The sequence below is a fragment of the Myripristis murdjan genome, chromosome 7 (assembly GCF_902150065.1).
Source record: "Myripristis murdjan chromosome 7, fMyrMur1.1, whole genome shotgun sequence".
NCBI lineage: Eukaryota > Metazoa > Chordata > Actinopteri > Holocentriformes > Holocentridae > Myripristis > Myripristis murdjan.
In genome coordinates, this window is record NC_043986.1 from 23,373,630 (window position 1) to 23,394,892 (window position 21,263).

Genomic DNA, 21,263 nt, shown 5'->3' on the forward strand with positions numbered 1-21,263 from the left:
ATAGCCATTATGTTGCTATGGAAACTGCCCTTTTTTTTCCTCAAGGAGCAGTAATATCCACGTCATAGACTGTAAATCACATTGTATTTAGACGTAAGTTTATTGTAAATACTATCCGTATCATGAGGTAGTTGTCCAAATTTGCACGTCTATGACAGCGCATTATGAACAAAGAAGCCATTATCACTGCATTTCCCAGCATGCGCCGCGCGGGGCATGTCTGTGATGTCACATTATGTATATATGGCTACAGGGAAGAATTCCTTCCTCCATTGTTACATTGTAACAAACCGGGCCAGGGGTAAAGGGGGAAGAAGGGCGTCATTTCGTCAGAAAATTCGCAACATTTTGACTCCAAATTAAAAAAGAAGCTTCACCGCGTTCAGCCGAGAGCACAGCGAGCTGCATGCAGCCGACTGAACCCGCCCTGGTGATGAAAGGATAAGCGAACACAGATGTCAGCGGATTTCTCCATTGCAAGCATTTCAAGACTCTAACCAGGAAGAAAAGACATTCGGCTGTTTACATTCATATTATACCAATAATGTTGGAGATAAATCGCTGCTAACCTACATGACGTCCTTCTTCCCACCGGGTGCCCTCTCGTTTAAATAGATAGGCATGCCACATTTAAATAGCACCCGTAGCACTAACAGACAGCGTTTACTTCTGTGATGCTCATATATTGTGCAGAACAATGAGCATGGAGCCTTAGTAGCCTCATCTACCCCGAAATAAGTGTTCCAGATTGACAATCAGGCAGGCTTTTCAGGTTGATTACTTTGGGCTGGTGTTGCTCTCTAGCAGCAGTCTGGATTCACGGTTGAGGCATATCGGTCGGGCAGAAAAAAAGCATCTCAGCAGGGCGTTAAAGATTCATGTGCAGCTCGCATTGGGGAAGGAAACGACCAGCGAGTTTGTCGGAATAAGGGTCCCTGTTTCTGCCCCAGGTAAGAAGGTTTAGTATTTCATTAACCGAGCGCTTTGCTATTTTGTGTGCTGGAAAAACGGGATGACCTGGTATTCTGGAGAGAGGGAGAGAGAGAGAGAGAGAGAGAGAGAGAGAGAGAGAGAGAGGGAGAGAGGGCGGCCGAGCCTAGACTGTCAGGCTGCTACATCCAGCCTCCCACAACAGAGTCTGACTGTCAGCTGCTGCATCCTTTAAACGTTTGTTATGCAGACATCACCTGCAAACTACCAGCCCCTGTAGGAATAAAACACCACCATGCACGATTCGGCTACACTGTGCACCCAGTTTTACCACCACACTCAACTCCAATTGGGAAAATGATCTGTCTCGTTGGCATAATCATGACAATATTGCACTGGAAGCACAAGGCCTGCAGTTGTTCTTCACAGCCTCTGTTGGTTTTATATTTAGTTCATAACCTCACTATGCGAAATAGCAACGCAGGAACTTTAAAAAGCTGGGTTTATTGTGGCTTATTTGCAGCAGCTGTCCAATTTGGGAAAGCAGATGCATTATTTTCATTTAAAGCACCTAAGCACTTAACCCAGCTCCAGTACAGATAATGATTTGGCCTGTACAGGTGTTTTCTCAATAGAGCCTCATTTCATCAAAAGAATATTACATAAATATTCCTAGCAAAAGTAAAACTCCAAAGTTCAAGGTTACCTTTATTGTCCCTCTAGGGAGAATTTCTTTGCAGCCATGGTTCATAGAAAAACAGAATACAAAAGGAAAGAATCAATACAAACATCACAGACCTAGTGCAAGGATATGGAAATTCTTGTACAAATGTGCAAGAGTGTAACCAGAGTGCTATTTGCCATTAAGCATATCAGTTGCACTGGGGATAAACTCCCTGTAGGAATGTGTTATTAATACCATAGGAGATTAAAAAAATAAATGCCATGCACTATAAATTCATATTGAGATTTTGTGAGGATTCTGCCTTAACAATATCCATCTCATCTAGCAGAAAGGTAGGACCAAAGACTATAAATAAATACAGAACACAGTGATTCATATCTAGTCAAGTGCCTCCACCATTACGGCCTTGTTTGACCCCTTCCTGATGATGTGATTTGGCTCGGGCTTGCCTTCAGCTTTCCAATTCCCTTGCTAGTTAACTACCTTCCCTCCCCAGCCTGGGCTGTTTTAAGCAGAATTAAGAGCAAAAGAGCATGAAGCCAGAGAGATGATTTGCTTTAAGGCTGTTCATATAAACCGTGCTTGCCTAGTTGCCATGGTGATGTTTCCCAGACTTGATGATTTCAGAGTAGGATTTCATGTGAGAAGGGGGTAGAGAGAGGCAGTGATGGGGCAGGAATACAGATGAAAGGAGACAGGGCCAAAAGCTGATGTTTTCTCCGGTGTCGAGATTTGACATTAGACAGGTACAATCTGATGCAATCATCCTGCTGCTGTTTGGCAGCTGCAAGTCCGTGACAGATGTCACTGTTGCATTTTTGCAAACCATGTGTTAACCCTATATTAAGCCATTTGTGCCAGTCATGCAATGCAAGTCACCGCTCACGATGCCTCTCGTTAATAAAATGGCTTTGCAAAGTTCACGATTGTGATTCATCACTCAGTTTAAATTTTAATGTGCGCCACACTGGTGCAAGTATGCATCCTCATGCGTCCTCAGTGTGTCTCTTGCTGGATGTGTACTGTTCTTACTGTCCCCTCAGACACCAAGTTTCCATGGAGGCAGGTTCGTCCCTCAGCCTCAAACGAAGATATGAGGAGGTGGACAACAGCTCTCCATTCTCTACACCTAAGGACTCTGACGATGACATCTCCAGCAGTGACAGCGCTGACAGTTGCGATAGCCTCAACCCCCCTTCCAGCACTTCATTTACACGTGAGGATCAAAGTCAAAACAGCTGACACACACACAATAAAAGCATTAATATGTTGAAGCAAATTACCAGATGAAAGGAATGGTCACAATAGTTTTATTACCCAGTTATTACACCACTATCTCTAATCTCTTGCCACCTTTTCCTGCCTCTGCCTCTATCAGCAACCTCCATTCTCAGACAGCACAAGCCGTCACCAGGGGGGAAGCGGGTGCGTTTTGATGTGGTGACGGTGTATTACTTCCCCCGACGGCAGGGTTTCACCAGCGTGCCCAGCCAGGGGGGCAGCTCCCTGGGCATGGCCCGCCACCACTCCTCCATCAGACACTACACACTGGGCGAGTTTGCCCGTGAACAGGAGACCAGCCACCGGCACACTTTGCGCCAGCACCTGCGTCAAGAGAAGCTCAACGCCCGTAAGATGAAGGTGAGCTTACACATTTCATCCAAGAGGGTGGGACTGATCAGTAGATCAACATCAGATTTCACTGATGGGATGTGCAACGATAAGTGGAGGTTATCTATCCCAGGAACTATATTCCCTCATTTTTCCCTATTTTTCAAAAGGCATTTTCAAACACAATTTCAGATATGTACCTAACATGTACTGTCAGTTTATGCATAATCAGGTTATGCATAATCTGACAGGTTAGGTTAGGTTAGACATTATGGACATTATTCTTCTTTTTATGCTGACAGAACATAGGATTGGAGGAATATGGGATCCCTCAATTACACTGAAGAAGCATTTGAAAAAAAAAAATACATTGAGTGAAAATAGATACATGGGAACATAGAGTAGATCCTGTAATAATCACTGATGAATAATAACTTTTGCTTAAAGGTGCTTTTGTTTTTGACTCACATATAGCCTACAATGTTTCCTCATGCATTTGTGGTATTTTGTTTATACTATAGCCACTGTTATTACTACCTCTACCTATACTATACCTATTGTTTACAATATACCAATACATGGTTCACTTTACTAAAATAACTTTAGTTAAGGGCAAATTTTTGGTTTAGGTTAGGCAGCTAAAACTTTGACAAAGGTTGGGCAACTTAAACACTGTGGTCAAGGTTCAGGTAAGACTAAACAAGAGAAGATTTGTTTTCAAATGAAAATGTGAACCTATGTGATCAGAGTTGGAAGGTAAATCTAACCACCTGTCCACCACCTCACCGCTCTTACTCTCCAACATACTATTTCAGTGTCAAACTGCTGCCTGTTTAATTCAAAATTAGGGTGCACTGCTTTTCATAAGTACAGCTATGAATTTGATATCAGGTCCGGCTGAAGTGTAAGTCAAGTGTCTGGACAAGGTTGGGCCCAATCAGTGGAATCACTTGAAAAAAATTCCATCTGAATGTCAGAACATGAAAAGCCTAAGAACCAAATATCAGGCTGTTTTTGAAGTATCAGTCTGCAGAAGAGATTCTTATCAAGCACTTAGGCTTAAAATAAGGAATCAACCGTCCTCTTTGTCTAAAATGCACGGTGTAATCCTCCACCTGTCCTACACAGCTGACACGGAACGGCACCGTGGAGTGCGCTCAGGCGGACCTGCTGACGCTGGAGGACGTGTCAGATGAGGACCTGGATGTGGAGGGGGTGGAGGTGGACGACTGCTTCTTCCTCCAGCCCCTGCCCACCAAGCGCCGCAGAGCCCTCCTGCGGGCTTCTGGCATCGCCCGCATTGACGCCCGGGAGAAAGCTGAGCTCCGAGCCATCCGCCTTTCCCGAGAGGAGTGTGGCTGTGACTGCCGCTTGTACTGTGACCCTCGCCACTGTGGCTGCAGCCAGGCCGGCATTAAGTGCCAGGTAAGGATTGATGGCTTGTGTGCAGAAAGAAGAGAGCCATTATGAGCTGCACTCTGCTGAGGCTGTTAGGAGTATTGAAGCATCACACTCCTGCACTCTTTTCACTGCTTAGGATAAACTCTAAGTCTTATTTACCAACAGCCATAAATGCTACAATTTTTTCCCTTCTCCTTTTCCAATCTCCTCATCTCTGTGTGTACTGTATCATCTGCCTATTCCTTAAGTTGCAGAACAGGAAAATGTACTTAATCTGAGTCTGGCCCAGTTAATTGCAATTGCAATTGTATTTGTGCACTAATATGCATATTATTTGACTTTGTCCTGTTTTAGAAATGCAATTAAACTCAAATTGAAATCCCTCTCTTCCATCTGCTTATTTTCCCAGGTGGATCGAATGTCTTTCCCATGCGGCTGCTCTAGAGATGGATGTGGCAACTCAGCAGGCCGTATTGAGTTCAATCCTCTGCGCGTGCGAACTCACTACCTGCACACCATCATGAAGCTGGACCTGGAGAAGAGGAGGATGCTGGGACTGGGGAACGGGGACCAGTACTCCGAGTCTGACCTTATCTCCTCCCCTTCGTCCACTTGCCCTCCTTCCCCAGACCTGTCCTCGGTAACCGGCCTAGACTCTGAGCTGGAGGAGAGCGAGGTGCAGACAGTCGTGGAGGTTCAGGATCTCCTGGCAGAGCAGGATATTCTGGAGCGAGAAAACGAGACAGCTGTGCTGCACCTGCAGAGCGCAGAGGAGCAGGAGAGGAGGGAGAGGGAGGAGGCTGAAGGGGAGCCAGTGCAGCGCGAGTTGGGCACTGGAGGTCTCGGGGAGCAGCCACTCTGCCTCCTGCCCAGTGCCTTGGAAGGGGAACTGCCTGAGCAGGCGGGGGTGGAACAGGTTCTCCTGCAGGGACCGTTCCCAACAGGGACTACGGTGCTCTGCATCACCGAAAACCAGGAGGAAAATGCCCCTGGTCTCATCAAAGACTCAGCCTCTCTGCTTTACTACCAGCTCAGTCCCATAGAGACTGAGACATTTGAGCCTGTGCCCAGGGAGGAGGAGGTGGAACAGGAGGAGTGTGTGGCGAGAGAACAAGAGGTGGGAGGAGGCGAGTGTGTGGAGAGAAAACAAGAAGGAGAGGAGTCTGAGGATGATAAGCATGGAGACATCACCTGCAGGCAGAGTTTGGGCAAGCCTCCACCCAATGTGATTCTGTGCTCTGAGGAATGTGAGAAAGGAGCGGAGACATCCTCGGGTCCTCAGCAGGGCCTCTCTGACGAGCCGTGCCAGGGCGAGGCCTGCTTGGCCACGGAGGGTGAAATTGATCAGCTGCCTCCCAAGGTTTAGTTGTAGCTTCTCTGCAGATGTTTTGCACAATAGCTTCATCTAAGATGAATCATTTACACATTTCATGTTTATTACTGCTATCATCAAGACTAATGTTACAAGTTGCAATTGTTAGTAGTGGCTGTCATTGAATTTGTTTGGAAACTGAGCTTGAGTATTACAAAACCTGAGGGGGAATGCTGAAAGCACACGCAGATCACTCCCCAGAAGTAATATGGATGCAGTTACAAGGCAACATTGTAATTCTAATGGGGGTGACGATCGCGGCCTTAATGGAAAAAAACAACTAATGTGTAGGAGTCATTTTTCGATGAAAAACTACAGCAGGCAGTGCTATGTTAATTTCCAGTGCAGCAAATAGAAAATGTAACTTGTGAATGCTAACATAAGCCTTTTGTCTGGTGATGTTTAAAGCTATCAACACTGAATACAAATTGTTTTTGCGGTGTGCGAGGCGCTAGTGTAGTTAACTACATGCTGGCTCACTTTCCATTACAGCAGAAATGTGCTGTTGTCTTTCAAGCCAAATTAAGGCCACTGATAGTATCCCCCTCTGAAAATAGACCTAATAATCCTGGATATACTTGTTTTTGTGTACTGTATATGCATTTGCAATGGGCAAGACAGAGTCAAGGTTGCCGCTTTTTTGTTTTTCTTTTAATTTTTCTTTTCTTTTTCTTTTGTTGTTTATGTTTTTATTTTTATTTGTATGCACATTGTGATCTGTGGGCACAGTGTGTTGTGGCTCTCTGCTGCATGGAGACATGAAGGTAAACCAGCTGAGAGCAGCAGACCAGCACTGGCCTTAATTGTTACTGTGGCTCACCTTGAACTGCTCACGCAAATGCCATTTATTTATCAAAACGACTAGTTTACCTGTTGTAGTGACCATTGCAACACCTATATTACACTTCTTTCAGTAATGTGTCTTTTGTGGATTAGATAACTTTTGGTTTTGAGCAAGCCGAAGTCCTTGCAGCCTTTGTTTTTCTTTGAGTGAAAGGAAATGTTATTTCTTTATAGCTGGTATATTGAGACTGTAATGCCATGTAGTCACCCATGTCACGTTATGCTGAAATGACAGAATAGATCATCCTGGTCTTGCATTTTCACCTCTTTTAATGGGTTGTACTGTAAGGAAGAGATTATTCTGAATCACGTCAAATTTCATATGAAGAAAATAGCATTTAAAGAGTCAAAGAAAATCACAGCCTGTGCTGTTTAAAGTAGTTATACGAAATTATGTGATGTTACTAATTTATGGAACAAACTATGACAACAATCTGAATTTGTATTTTTTATGTTTAATCTGTGTGTGTGTGTGGGCGCGCGTGTCTGAGAGAGAAAAGGTGTGTATGCATCTGTGTGTGCATGTAGGTGTATATGTATTAAGGAGTGGGAGATTGGGGGGAGCGGAAGATATATTGGTAAGGATAGATATTTTATTCCTGAAAGGTGCTGTTGTTATAGATTTACAATTTAGCTTTTTTTTTTTCTACCATCACGATAAATGTGACTTCAAGGAGATGTGTCTCGATGGCTGATATAAGAAGTAAATGTATTTGAGAGCCTCTTGTAGGAATGCAATAGCTATTGCACTGCAAATCATTAATTGTGGTGATTATGGAATGAAGTGTTTTGTCATTGACTATGTAAATGCAATCCTATAACATTTCTGGTCTTTAAATGTCTTTTTTATGCTACGTCTGATTAATACTGATCTACATAAGTGTGCCGACTCTTCTTACACAAAATCAATCCTTTGTTGTGTTGCCTGTTATTCTGGCTGTTGCTTTCCGCGACGGCTCGCCTGACACGGGATGTGCCGCTGTGTATGAGATGTCTGATGTATTTCTTTGCCTTTTTTATTGTCTTAATATAAACTTGCTTAAGAGTTGCACCAAAGCAGTGGTTTCAAACCTAATTAAATGTCGCGTTTATCCACCGGATTTGAAGAAGGCAGCCTCCTATTGTTGTTGTGAGGCTGCAGATTTATCATGCTCCTCTGTGTATGCTTGACATGCCTTGACATAGCACCATCCTGGAAGTAATGATGATTACAAGCTGCCTATTGTTGAGTCTTTGTCCTTGGCTCTCTACTAATAGACTTAGGTTTGGGACCACTGCACCAAACTCCAATACACTACGTGATTGTGTGTTTCTCTGTGTGTGAAAGAGGGGTGTGTGATTGTTGAAAAAGATTGATAAATTTAGACTTCATATAAAGAGCTGTGAGAACTACTCTCATGCTAACTGTTGCCTAAAGTGGACACAAAAGGTTTTTATACAAAAATGAAAAATAAAATACTCATTTCAGAAAGGACTAAATGCTTCTGTGTGATGTGCTCATGTCATGAGGTGAGAAATACTTCAGTCAGAATGTGATCACAGGATGTATGACCTTGCTTTGGCAAGATTCCCAACACTCAGAGGTCACTGGAGTCTCCATGTGGAGGATATCAGTTTACAGAAAAAACATACTATTAAATAACTCCCATCTAATGAACCATGTTTGTGCTTTTGGAAATTTCCTCAATTCTAATTCAAGAAAAACTCGAAACATTCCCTTACTCTGCTTTTTATGTTTTGCTTTAGTTTTTTTTTTTGTTTTTTTTACTACCAAGATTAATTGCTGACTGATTATAATATCCTGGGAAATCTGGTGTATATTATAAGGAGTCACAATGATAGGAGGGGGAATGGAGCCGAAAATGAAAAGCCTTTGTTCTCAGCATGGAGGTCGTGACAATGAGTCATTTGTCTGCCGGGTGAGGCGGGAGCGATCGGCCACTAGGTGTCAGTAGACATTCAGCACACTCACGCCTCCCAGATGCTGTTCCCCCTGCATGTGTGTCACAGTGTGCAGTCTTTCCACTCCTTCATCTGCAATCCCTTTATGTTTCTCTGTAGACATAAATGGTGTGTGAAGGCAGCAGGTCACACAGCTGTTGCGAAGGTTAACCCAAAAGGTTTTCCAGGGCTGTGTGGTGAGCTTCATTACAAAGCTCTGCTATATATAAATGAGATTTCAAAACAGCAGATATTGACATGTGCTTAATAGTTGTTTGTTTACTTACTTGATGCATGCTGGGTAAGGAGGACGGCTTCTCATGCATTTCACTCACTGTCCTGGCTTTTGTCCTGCGGCAGGCCAATGATCTGTGTCAATAAATAAACACATTCAATGTTTTGCACTATCTGCCCTTTAGTTTTATCTCTCGGTGGCTCTCACACTTCAGTGGGTATAGAAACTGATTGGGGAAGCCATAATATTTTTTCCCCTTTCACTTCAATAGCAGGAAGTGGCTAGCTGGGTAAAGTGACACAATGTCTCCCCTCTATTCCCCGTGCGCCTCAGCCAGCAGTGGCTTCCTATGAGTGATTTTTTTTTTTTTTTTTTTGCCAATGTAACCCACACAGCGCTGAGGTCTCTGTTCTGGGATCAGGATGCAGACACACTGTTTTGACATTTGCTTCCCTTCATCCAACAAAGCAAACACCAGTGCCCATGTACAAATAAGAAAGTCACATCAGGGATTGTGTAACTTTTTCAAAAGTATCTAAGCATATTGTTTTACTGACATGTCTAATCACCAGGCTAAACCAGAAATTGTCTTGATTAAAATTCCCATCCCTCCCTGTGCCAGAGTGTGTGTGTTCGTATGTGTGCCCAACAGACAGAGAATTTGCAAGACCACACACACACACACACACACACACACACACACACACAACTATGCAGACACAAACTACCTCTGGAACCTCTGGAACAATTGTGGCAACAGGCCACATCTCTGAGAACTATGCATCATCTGTTTAGCCTTTCCGGCCCATGTCTATCTATTGTTTGACCTTACCAATGGCCGGAAGAACGCAGCCAGGCCTGATAGTGTCAGTGCTGATGATGGAGCCAGTCACAAGCCTGTGGAAAGACTGTGGAAAGGGATGAAAAAACTATCATAATCAGGGAAATGTTGGGTGGCATGACTTCCACAACCTAAATATGATAACCAGCCCTCTAGATATAGGAAATCACCAACTTTACTTTACTGGGCTTCAGTCTGCTGTTGTTAATGGACAGAGCACTGGAGAGCGACTGGGCATCAGGAGAAACTTAAGTGAGCATGGAAAGTTGCCACACCACTCCACTCCAGTCTACTAGTCTGGAAGCCCTGCTCCAGCGCCTGGAAAGAATGCTCTTTCTCTCTTTCTCTCTCTCTCTCTCTCTCTGTGACGCCAGTGCTATGCCATCATTAGCCCTTCGCCAAGCCCAATCCCCCTTAAATGGCACTATTCATAAAACTGGCCCATGGTATTTTCACTTTGTCTGCTCCGGTCTTCACATGCTGGTTGAACTGAGCAAGAAAATCCAGAGCCTCTGGTGTAAAGTTCACTCTGTCTGCGCAATTCAAATGGCCTCCCAAGACACCCGGAGGAAGGAAACCCACCGTATGCAGTAAAGATGAATGCAAAACGCATAAGTTATATGGTCCACTGAGGTGTACCTTGTTAGTCTGCGGAAAAAAACCTGCTATACGGTTGTTCAAGCCTCTCCTCTGCTTGCTTCTTTAGGCCTGTCAGTGAAATCATAATTCCATCAGTACCTTACCCTGAATTTGTCTTAACATCTGATCCGGCGACTTTAGTACCATTAAAGCCACTTGGCTAATATATGTAGTATTCACATCCAATGTTTATCATATTCAGGGATCTCTGATATATAGGCCTGTTATAAGGATAGTTCAGCTTTCCAGCCAAATCGCTGGAGGATGTAATGCACAACAGATGAGAAATAAATTTCACTGTAGAATCAGTCTGCTCACACTCGTGTACACGTTTCTATCCCCAGACAGTACATGACAGTCAGTAGCATCACTATAAACATGCACAATTTGAACTGTGCCGTGCGTGCACACCTGAAATGAATATTCAGTTGTCTATGACTCATCTGTGATGGTTGACATGGTGACGTCGGGACGGAACGTGGTCCAGCGTTGAAATAGGTTTCAACTTGGCCACCACACGGCTGCAACCAGAAGATTTCAATTATGTCATCAACCCCAGGGTATGAGATGGCACTGCCAGAACAAGCAGAAAGTGAACTAAACGAAAGCAAAGCATGACAACATCGCCAAGCTACTCCCAGCAGAACCAGAAAAACAGCTGTGTGTCCGCAGCTGTGTGAAATATGGCGGCTCTCGCTTTGCCTGCTGGTCTCCAAGGACATCTTTGTCATCTTTACATCCCAGCTCCCTCACAACAGGCTCCAAGACGCCACACAGTATGGGAGATACAAAAAGGTGGCATGTCGCCTTGTTCCCTACATGCTCCCTTGTCATTTTTGTTAATCATGCATGTTGTTACTTTTTTACTGTTCTAGTTTTCCATTAATTTCTGTAATGAAAACCATCCCATTAGCTAAGCATTTGGCTCCGTTCCCAGCCCTCCATGAGGTGGAAGTTGGAATGTCTGTACGGTTACATAGTGCCTTTACAACAACCAGGGGATAACCTCATCTGAATGTTTTCTATCTAACACAAGGAGAGAGAAGAAGTGACTTCATTTCAAAGCTATCTGGGGAAAGTGGAAGCTGCAAAGTTCTGCATATTGTGTCTGGCTCTTACGGCTATGATGAAGCTTTTGATTAATGTAAACACACAGCATGTCTTTTATGATGGCTGTTTTTGATTTGGCCAAAGCTGTGAGTAATTTTTTGATGTTACGCTGTCTTTACTTATTTGGGATTTTCTTTGTAATCCCTTCGCTCTCTTTTTTTTTAATGTATCAAATGGCTTGTAAAGAATCACAGTGGATGGTGTTGAGGGATCAAAGGTGGCAAACTTGAGCACTGATGCTGATGGATAGGTTGTGATATCATCCCCCTAGTGTGGTAACGTTATGTTATTACAGACACACCGTTGCAATATTGCATTACTATGTGCACAATGAAAACGTAATTAAAGCAACAGTCTTGGCTTCAGTGTCAGCCTGTCATATTTTTAATTGTCATCCTAGTGCTAACTCGGTCAGTCATATTCCTTACAGTGCATAGTGTCATCACCTACGGAAACACTTTCCTCTGTGTTTTGTGCTTTCTTCTGGGATGTACCAGTAGAGCAGGAGTGTGAAATATGGAAGGAGTTGCCTAGGTTTCCATTAATCGTCTTATTCCCTCTTCTCTACTTTGGCCAGCCTCCAGTGTAGGATGAGATAAACCTGGGAAGAGCTGCACATTGTAAGGAAGCCAGAAAAGATATGTACATGTGAAGATGACTCTTTATGTGACTGGGAGTATTTCCTACGATAGCTGACTCATCTGGAAATCCTCAGTGTGAGCGTGTACTTGTGAATGTTCAGGATGTGGCAAGGAAGCTTGCATGGGAAAAAAGACTTGACTTTGGAAATGACAGTCACACCGTGAGTACATCGTGTCACAGGATGATGAAGCCAGATGTGTTATACAGGTCCTTCCTGTGGGTTATTTCTGTCCATTTCAGTTATTATACTCTCAGCCCTTGGCTACATAAACCTAGCAGATCACTGTCTGCCAAAACAAAATTCAGCAGACTTTGTATGAACAATGGGATTCATTTGCCGGGAAGATAAAGCTGTTGCACATCAGCCTCCAGTGCGTAATTGTTGTAAATTCGTCAGAAACATCACAATTGCTTGAGTTATCATTCAGGAAAGCGTCGTCATTGCTTTTTCTGCTTGATCTCCTGGTAATCACTATTTCCACTTATTCTTGTATAGGGTTATCTCTTTAATCTCATAAAAATAAATTTGCATGTGGAAGTGTGTTCAGCTGTGGTTTGATTCCAAGGAAGTTAACTTTCCTTGTAAATACAGTAGAAAGACAAGGAGAAAGACAACACTCATAGTTTTACAAAGTGCAAATCTGCTAATGGCTTGTAAACAGCCTTAATCATGGGCTTATTTTTCCCACATTTTAAAATTAAGCCCTGCATCTGTTTCCAGAAACGTATCATTGCGCTGCTCCCTACAGACTAAAATTTAAACTTTGCAGCTGCATGTCACTCAGTGATGTCAAAGCAGGTATTTCACTTTTGCTGTGTCCAGTGACTTTGCAGAGTTTTGTGTCGTCCAAGTGGTGTGGTTGCGAGGAATGTGGGATTTTGCGAATCTGGGAAAGGAAGCAGAATAACTTCCTGTCCGTGCACCCCGTTCCCCAATGGACAATTAAGTGAATCATGTAAAAGTCCCTGCTCGTGGCAAATGTCAACCCCCCCTCCCCATCATGGCAGGAACAAACCTAATTAGTGCCATATTCTTACAGTCCTTTTGTTTTTCTCTCTTGTTGGTCCAGCTGTGGCAGTCATAGCAGGGGCCAAGCTGCATGTGCTGATGTTTGCAGTGATTCAGCTTTCAGTAGCCGTCTTAAATGATGACTGTTGTACCCAAATGACATGATTTCCTGTTGCAAAAGGGAGGGGTGTACGAGTCTACCTGTAAAAACAATGTATTGCCCTGTTGTCTCCACAGCTAAGAGTTTCCACATACTGTGCTCGCTGGACTACGCTTTTCCCCCCCCTCCGTAATTTCTCTCAGTGACATGGAAACATGTATGTAGACGCAGGCCTTTTGGCACATGAGAGGGGTGCACTTTCCAGTTGTGGAATAATTTGAAAGGGTGGAGTTGGGGAATTGTAATGCTTAAGGCTGCAGGTGTAGTTTTGTTGGACGCTGATAAGAAACTTGTCAGCTTTAAGGAGCATGTGATCCTGTGTTTTGAGTAGGTGGCCCCTACTCAAAAGTGAAAAGACAATATAAATGGAATTTCTCGCATCTCTGATTTCTTGTTAATGCCTCGAATTCAGCGAGGTAATCACAATTTCACACTCCTGTTTCATAGTGGCTTGTTTTTGGAGAATTACCACTGGGGGCTTGCAGCCAGGTTCCTGTTTTGGAGAGGGGGATCAGGAGTTTCCATCTATGAATATATTATTGGTTTTGGAAGGTGGGATGGAGGGTTGATGGATAACTCTAGTTTTGAAATCACATAATAGCTCCTAAGTGGTGCAAAGCATTAAAAAAGTGGGGTAAAACAAAATGTAAGGGGGGTTTGGTATTTACAAGCGCTCTTAATCCTCCTTTGTCTGGTATCTTACTGGTGCCCGTGAGTGCCAGGACGCTGGGTCTCGTCTCAGGTTACTGCTGGGAAAACAGGCATAGCAGAGTCCAACAGGTGAAGGGCTTGATGGAGGGGGTTGTCATAACACTCCAGCCCCTCTTCACCAGGGAACCGCTGCTGAAAATTAATTACATGTTAGGGGGTGACCTCAGAAGATTATTTATAGCTGCTCTCAAGGGTTTTAGAGGAAATGGGACCCCCTCAGAGAGAATCTAAGTATCCAAGGCTCTGCTTTAAGAATAAACAGTTAGCATGGACAGTGAACATCATCCCCTCAGTTCACTGTTGTGGACGAAGGGAAGTAATGTGAGGTCATTCACAGTTTGGCTTTTTAGGGCTCTGGTCTGTATCTATGAATTTGTGTGAGGCTACAAGTTTTAGTAATCAATAACTGATAAGATGACAAGGTCAGTTCAACTATATGAGCATGAGGTTAATCTCAATAATGCCCTGGAATGCAGAATTGGTTTCGGCTGACCTCCTTCACTTTTTAGAGAAACTTTGATGTTTCAAAATTATTTTCTTGCAAAAGGAAAAAATACATATACACATCAGTTTTTAAGTCTTTATATCGATATTGAAGATGTTGCTGGTGTCAGTATCTGCAGGATCAAGACGATGTCAGTACTGGCATGCAGGGTCACCTTAGTGGTTTAAACTCTTAGAGAGGGGAAGAATTAGAAGGTCACAACACTGAGATGTCTCTCTTGATCGCCTTCTCCTTCCTTTAATGAGCAGACACTCCCAGCTGCTTCTGGTGAACATGTTATGGTCCGACACTTCCGTGACATGCGATGTCTTTCTCAGCGGGCCTCAAGGCGGGATCACATAGAAATGTGGTTACCAGGGGTCTTCATTTGTCTGGGTTTTAAGAGTTAGCTGAGACCGACGAGGCGTTCCTGAAAAACATCAGAGGACTCCTCTCAGATCTCTGTGCAGATTTACACAACTCCCATGTCAGGCTGCATCCTGGGAGCCGATAAAATATTTCAATAGTAACCCAAAACGCCCTCCCTGGGATTAAGCTCCAGGGGAGAGAGAGATGAGGAATTCAAACAGCCATAAATTCTTGTAGAAGGAACACGAACTGGAGGGCTACTAGATGGTTAATGATTAGGATATGACCTGATCCGCCTCATTTCACTCTCTGTTTGGTTCAGCTATCTTTTCCCACAAGCCAGTATTTCTGTTGGGAAGTGGCTACCTGTTTCCTTGAGCTTGTGTGGCCATGAGCGTTGAAAACCATCTTTAAGTAAAAGGCTTAAAATGGATCCAATTAGTGTCCCCTTCCTGGCACAACAAAGTGTAACCACCTTTGCCTGCATCCATTTAGTGTTGGAGGATTTGAGGAATTTGGATCTTTAGGAGCTGGGCACGGACTTCTCAGGGATGTTTTGGCTAGGCGAGCGGACGTACTCTCATTTCATTCCCACCCTCTTCTCTCACCAGACTCCATGGCAGACGTCCCAGTGAGCTAATGGGTAATCCCTGTATTCCCCAACTTCATATCTTTAACAGAAACTTTTTTTTTCCACTGTTGCGCTAGTAATGTGCTCTTTTTGAGCTGCTCTTGGCAGGCGCTATGGGTAAATGATATGTTCAGACACACACACTCACGCACACACGTGTCCACCCTGCTGCACCTTGTGCTGGGTGTCACCAGATTAGAGGGTTCTGCAGTTTCTCCCTTAACATCAGACTCTGACCCTGGAGGCCCTCCTCTACATGCTGGCCCCTTCATTAGGCCCCTGCAGAGTGTGTCCGCTCACCCAGGGAGGGGAGGTCGTCGCCCAGCCATTTTCTAATCACAGCTTCCCTCACCAGCAACAGGCAGGTGAATCAACGCACTCTTTGTTGAACCACCTGAAGGTCTTTTCTCCCCACTGAACCTTTCTTTTCACTGATTAGGGGGTTTGGGAATGGAAAAAAAAAGTAGTGAGTCAGAGAGGTGCCTTTGTTGGGTTTGGACGAACAGCTGCTCCTCATTCATTACTTCTGTGTTTTCCTTCTTTGTCATCAAGAGGCTAACTCTTATGAGGAACTGATTGATATTTATTGTGGTAATGTTTACTTGTGGGCTTCTTAATGGTGTTTTGCTTCAGGCACGGATCCTCTGATCTGTTTTACTTAGCCTGTGGAATCCTGGATTGACACCTTGCCATTTATGGAACAAATGTTAGGAAATATTTGGGAAAACAGCAAATGAGAGTACACAGAGGTGAGGGGGAGTAATGGAAGAAGAGCTGAGCCGAGCCGAAGAGGGTGGGGAAGCAGAGCGAGGAGGAGTAACGGGAAGCGGACAGAGACAGAGGTTAGCACAAGGAGAGATGATATATGGCTGCAGGAGCTGTAGGCACTCTTGCCTCTAACCCTTGTCTTTAAATCAGCGTTGGTGCAGGGTGTGTCCCAATTAGAGAACAGGGTAAGTTAGAGTTCCATGCTGTGTTAATGACAGTTCCCAGTGCCTCACCCCGGCATGGGTGCTCTTGCATGGGGAGGAGGCTGCGGGAACCTTGAAGGGCGGCGTGTGCAAGGCTACTGGGTCTGGGTAGAGATTGTTTCTTACACCGGAAACGCTGACAGTAATGTTCCATTGCTCTTATAGTTAGCCATATGAGGCAAATTTGAGCTGATTCAAGGGAAGCAACAAGCTGCAGAGATGTGTGTGTCAAATGGAGATGCATTTTGGTACATTTGTGCTGGCATCTATTTCCACAAACCCATTTTGAGCAACAGGACACTTTTTCTCAGCGGTATAATGTCATGTATATTCATTTATTTGTTTACATAAGTCATTAATTAACCCTTAAAGAACCAAAGAGGTATTTGTGTGCCTCTTGAAGTGACACTGGGGCTTGGATGATAGCATAATGCATGTGAAAACTGCAGAGGGATAATATTTCTATAGTTAATTCAAAACACTTCTCGACCTTTTGGCATCTGGTGTGAATGCTGCAGTCATTGTCAGTCTGCAACTTTATTTTCCTTTGGAGGACTTTGAAGGGGGATAAAAGAGATTCAGACGAGTAGATTCCAGAGAGTAATGGACTGCACTAAATGCATTATAAAGTGAGATGAAAAAATGGTGGAGCTTAGTTGGAGACTGCTATGTTAAAAATACAGACCAATGTATGACATTGCTATTTCTCTTTTCTCTGGAGTATTGATACAGAAATGAGCCCTCCTCAAAGGCAAAACTTAAAGTAATTCAATTTAAAAAGCGTAACAATTTCATTGTTTGTGAATGCTGTTTGATGACCAAACCACTCAAATTAAAGTCACTCAAAATGGGTTAACAGAAAGGATACTACGAGATGTGAGAGCTGTAACCTCTGCCTGACTCCTTGCGGCCTCATTATCGGAAAGACTACATAGAACACACACTAATTTTCAGCATGATTGTGCTTTTTTGGGGTTTATTGTTTGAGAACACAGTCATGGTGTTCCAGGACTATTCTATTGTCTTTTTGACAGCATACATTGTCCCCATATTGTACTGCACTGCAGTGTACTTTGTGGTACATTGCTACATTTTGCAACGAAGTTGCCTCATATAACTCATAAAAAGGTATTATTGCACATTGTTACACAAAATGTCTTTGCCCCTCAATTGTTCCAGTAAGAAGATTTACTCTTTCCCCACAGTCAGGTTATGGATGCACTGTGGCTGCAGCTGGCCACCTGAAAACTGAGGGCATTGATATTGTAATCCACAGTGGTGCTGAAAAGATTAAAGAAATTAATTAGTTGGCAGAATATTAATTGATCATAATTTTGATAAATGAGTAATAGTTTTAGACATTTCTTAAGTAGGAAATCCTAAATATTTGCTGGTTACAGGTTCTCAGATGCTGCACAGATGTTGCATACATATCTATCTATCTATCTATCTATCTATCTATCTATCTTATAAATATCTATAGATAGATCTATAGATATTTATAATAAGAAACATTATAAGAAACAATAAGAAACATTAATGGTAATAAACAGAGAAGAGGACATTGAACATGAATTAATAAATAATGAAAATAATCACTAATTGCTGTAATGTATACACTAGTAATTCTAAGTGTAGTGGGTATTTAGTTCAAACAAGCATATGAGTTTTGTATATATTGTAGTTTCCTTTTCCTTTTTCACAGCAATCATATCGGAAACTGTCACCTCACACACACACAGACACTTAGTCAGCACAGTACTATGTGGGTGTTGTGTCACTGGTGCTAAACAGACATCTGTTTCCCTGCATGGCTATAGATGTTCACCCTCAGACAGTGGAAGCCAGTAGGAGAGGACTGAGTCAGAGACTGGGGCCAAAATCAAGACCCTGCACCTCTGGACTGAAACAAGTCCTCATTGTGAGGAACTGCTCATTGCTCAAACTTGATTAACAATGCATTCAGTTGTGTTATTAAGAGACAAACTGTGCATGTTTCCTGTTATGTGGTAAACAAGTAGAGAAAGTGCAGGCCACAATCAGATAAATGTGGCATGCTAATGAATGAAGACGCTCCAGATCCCCGGAAGGGGGGAACAATTGGTTGTTGTTCTCTCATGAAGTTCCTTGTTGCCGCTCCAGCTGTAGCTGCCTGATCATCAGTATTGTAATGCTGCAGTTTCTGTGTGATGTGGCATGAGAGTGGGGATTGATATCAGGCCAGTCATTCAGCTCATGAAAAGGCTCCACCGCGCCTGCACATGTTTGTCCTGGTATCACCTCGTATCTGCTGCTATCAAAGGAGATCTTCAGAGAAACAGGCACACCTGGCAGACAGAGGTCAGACGGCCGCCTCACCTGCTGTCAGGGTGCAGAGCCTCCACAACACCTGGCTGCTGTCTGGACACCGAGTTCAATCTGTCTATCTGACAATATCTAGCTTTGCGTCTGATTTGGTCTCTGTGTGAGGGTCTCTGTGCCCGTCCTCATCTGCCCCTTGATATTCTACAACATCTAGGCTGGCCAACATGTGTTAATGAATCAAAACAATCTTAAAATGCCTGTGTAGAGTTTCCAGGGATTTAAAAAAAAAGAACTAGAAAGCTCTGTAACTGGAAGTTTGATACTTTCTAAATCCCTCCCAATGTGTTTCGAATAAAAATATCTCCCATTCGCATCTGAAAGACTCTCGCAGCAAACAGCAGAACCTGTAACAAACTCACTTATACATTGAATTCGTCACATTCCTTTTTTGCTAAGTTTGTGGTGAATTTAATTGGCTGTAGGAGGTTGTGGTTCAAGATTTAAGGACACCCCACATGACTGCCATGGAAACAGTACATTATGAGCAAGGGAAAGCCTTACTCATACAGCACACACACACACAGAGGTCTCCATAGCAGTGTCATGGACGTGCAGGACTCTCAGCTGACAGAATGGGCGATCCACAGCCAGTAAATGACCCCACCCAGCCAGTCTCTGCTGCCCTCATCCAAAAAACTCTCCTCTCCACCTCTCAGTAACATCATCAGTGCAGGCCGCACCACAACTGAGAAACATGGAAGCAATTACAGCATAAAGCAGCGGGCACGGGAACGTTTAAAGCAGGCTGAACTCAAATCTGAGCAAGCTGACAAAATCAAAGCTCTGGCTCTGCATCAGTCTGCCAGGGCATTGATCACTGAAGAAGGCACTGATGAAACTCTTCTGTCTTGTAAATTATCAGGATATACCAGTGGATGTGAAAGCCTCATTGTGCGCTGGTGAAAAGCAGTACACACGCTCGCATAAATCACTCTCCGCATTTGGACCGGCACCAGCAACTTTGATTCTCACAAGGTCTGTGTAATTATTTCCGAATCCAGATGATAATTTTTCTCACCACTCCTCACAGCCCCGTCCAACATTCTGTCTGATCCTCCCATCACACCGGTACTATTTCCGTTCATCTGGCCCTCGGCTCAATCTGAGGTCACCGGCGTTCACATCGGATGGGTTATTACAAGACAACGAGGAGGTTCTTCCCAGACTTGCTCAACTCCTTGGCGGCTGTCATTTGGCCACACTATGATGTGCAGAGCTGTGTCCACGCATCGCAGCCGGACGCGCCCATGATGGCAGCTCCTCAGGGATCCTTCAGGGAACCCAGCCCTCCTTGTTACCCATGGAAACCAAAGTGTTAACACACACAAAGCTGACCGGGGGACTCAAATGTTCCGGGTTGTTCCAGTCCCCTTGGTGGCGGGGGTGGGAAGTGAAGGGGTCATGGTGGGTATATATATCAGTGTGTGTGTACGTGAGACAAAATGAGAGAGGCAGGCAGAGGGACAGGGGCTACGTTGTAAAAGGCAAATCTCTGCCTTAACAGCTCCCGTACCTAGGCAGAACGCACGCACAGGCCTGCGCCAAATCACTAATAGAAACCAGACCCACGGCGCATGACGAGTGAGGTTTTCACTGCACAGCTCCAGAGGGAACCATTGGAGGAGTGAGGGGGAGACGAGGAGGAGGAGGAGGAGGAGGAGGGAAGTGTAAGTCAAGTAGGAGAAAGAGTAAGGAAAGAAAGAAAGAAAGAAAGAAAGAAAGAAAAAGAAAGTGGGAAGAAGGAAATTTTACATGCGGCTGTAAGGCCTCACTTGGGCAGTCAACTCTTATCTGTTACTTTGCCCTACAAAAGCCAGTTCCGCTGAGATGGGAGTGTTTCTCAGATTTTTTTTTTTTTTTTTTTAATCTTAGATTGCTCCATCCACTGGCAAGATGAGCATTAGTGACAGATAGGAGGGCAGCCAGCATAGCACTTAAATGAGATAATTCTTTGAAATCAAACCTCCCTGCAAGTGTGAAAATAATCTGCTTCTTCAACTTTAACTTTTGATTTGGCTCGATGGACATTCACGTCCATAAATACGCAACCGTGCAAGAGTGCGACCTCAAAGACGTGCACCTAATGTATTCACTGAACTCACTGACATTATATCAAGATTTTGACATTAGGAATGTAGCAGAGAAACATGAAAGTGGGGGAAATGGGAAGCTTTGAGCATGGTGGTACAGTGGTTTACTCGAGAAAATATGTCTGAAATAGGAGGAGGGAGAGAAGAATTTGAGTATGTGTTTAATTTAAGACGTTGCATCAGATGATTCGTAATCAGAATTTTGTGACTCAGATATTTGCTTA

General features: G+C 43.8%; 1 protein-coding gene across 2 annotated transcripts; it reads left to right on the forward strand.

Moving 5' to 3' along the window:
- Nucleotides 1–260: 260 nt before the first annotated feature.
- csrnp2 (cysteine-serine-rich nuclear protein 2) lies at nucleotides 261–8,316 on the forward strand. Of its 2 annotated transcripts, XM_030056318.1 has the most exons (5): nucleotides 261–950; nucleotides 2,659–2,831; nucleotides 2,994–3,256; nucleotides 4,355–4,651; nucleotides 5,037–8,316. In XM_030056318.1, the coding sequence occupies exons 2-5, from the start codon at nucleotides 2,672–2,674 to the stop codon at nucleotides 5,991–5,993; spliced, it is 1,677 nt and encodes a 558-aa protein (XP_029912178.1). In that variant the 5' UTR covers nucleotides 261–950; nucleotides 2,659–2,671; the 3' UTR covers nucleotides 5,994–8,316. The 2 variants fall into 2 exon arrangements, with proteins under 2 accessions (XP_029912178.1, XP_029912177.1); XM_030056317.1 differs by lacking the exon at nucleotides 261–950 and having other exon boundaries at nucleotides 1,782–2,831.
- The last annotated feature ends 12,947 nt before the right edge of the window (nucleotides 8,317–21,263 follow it).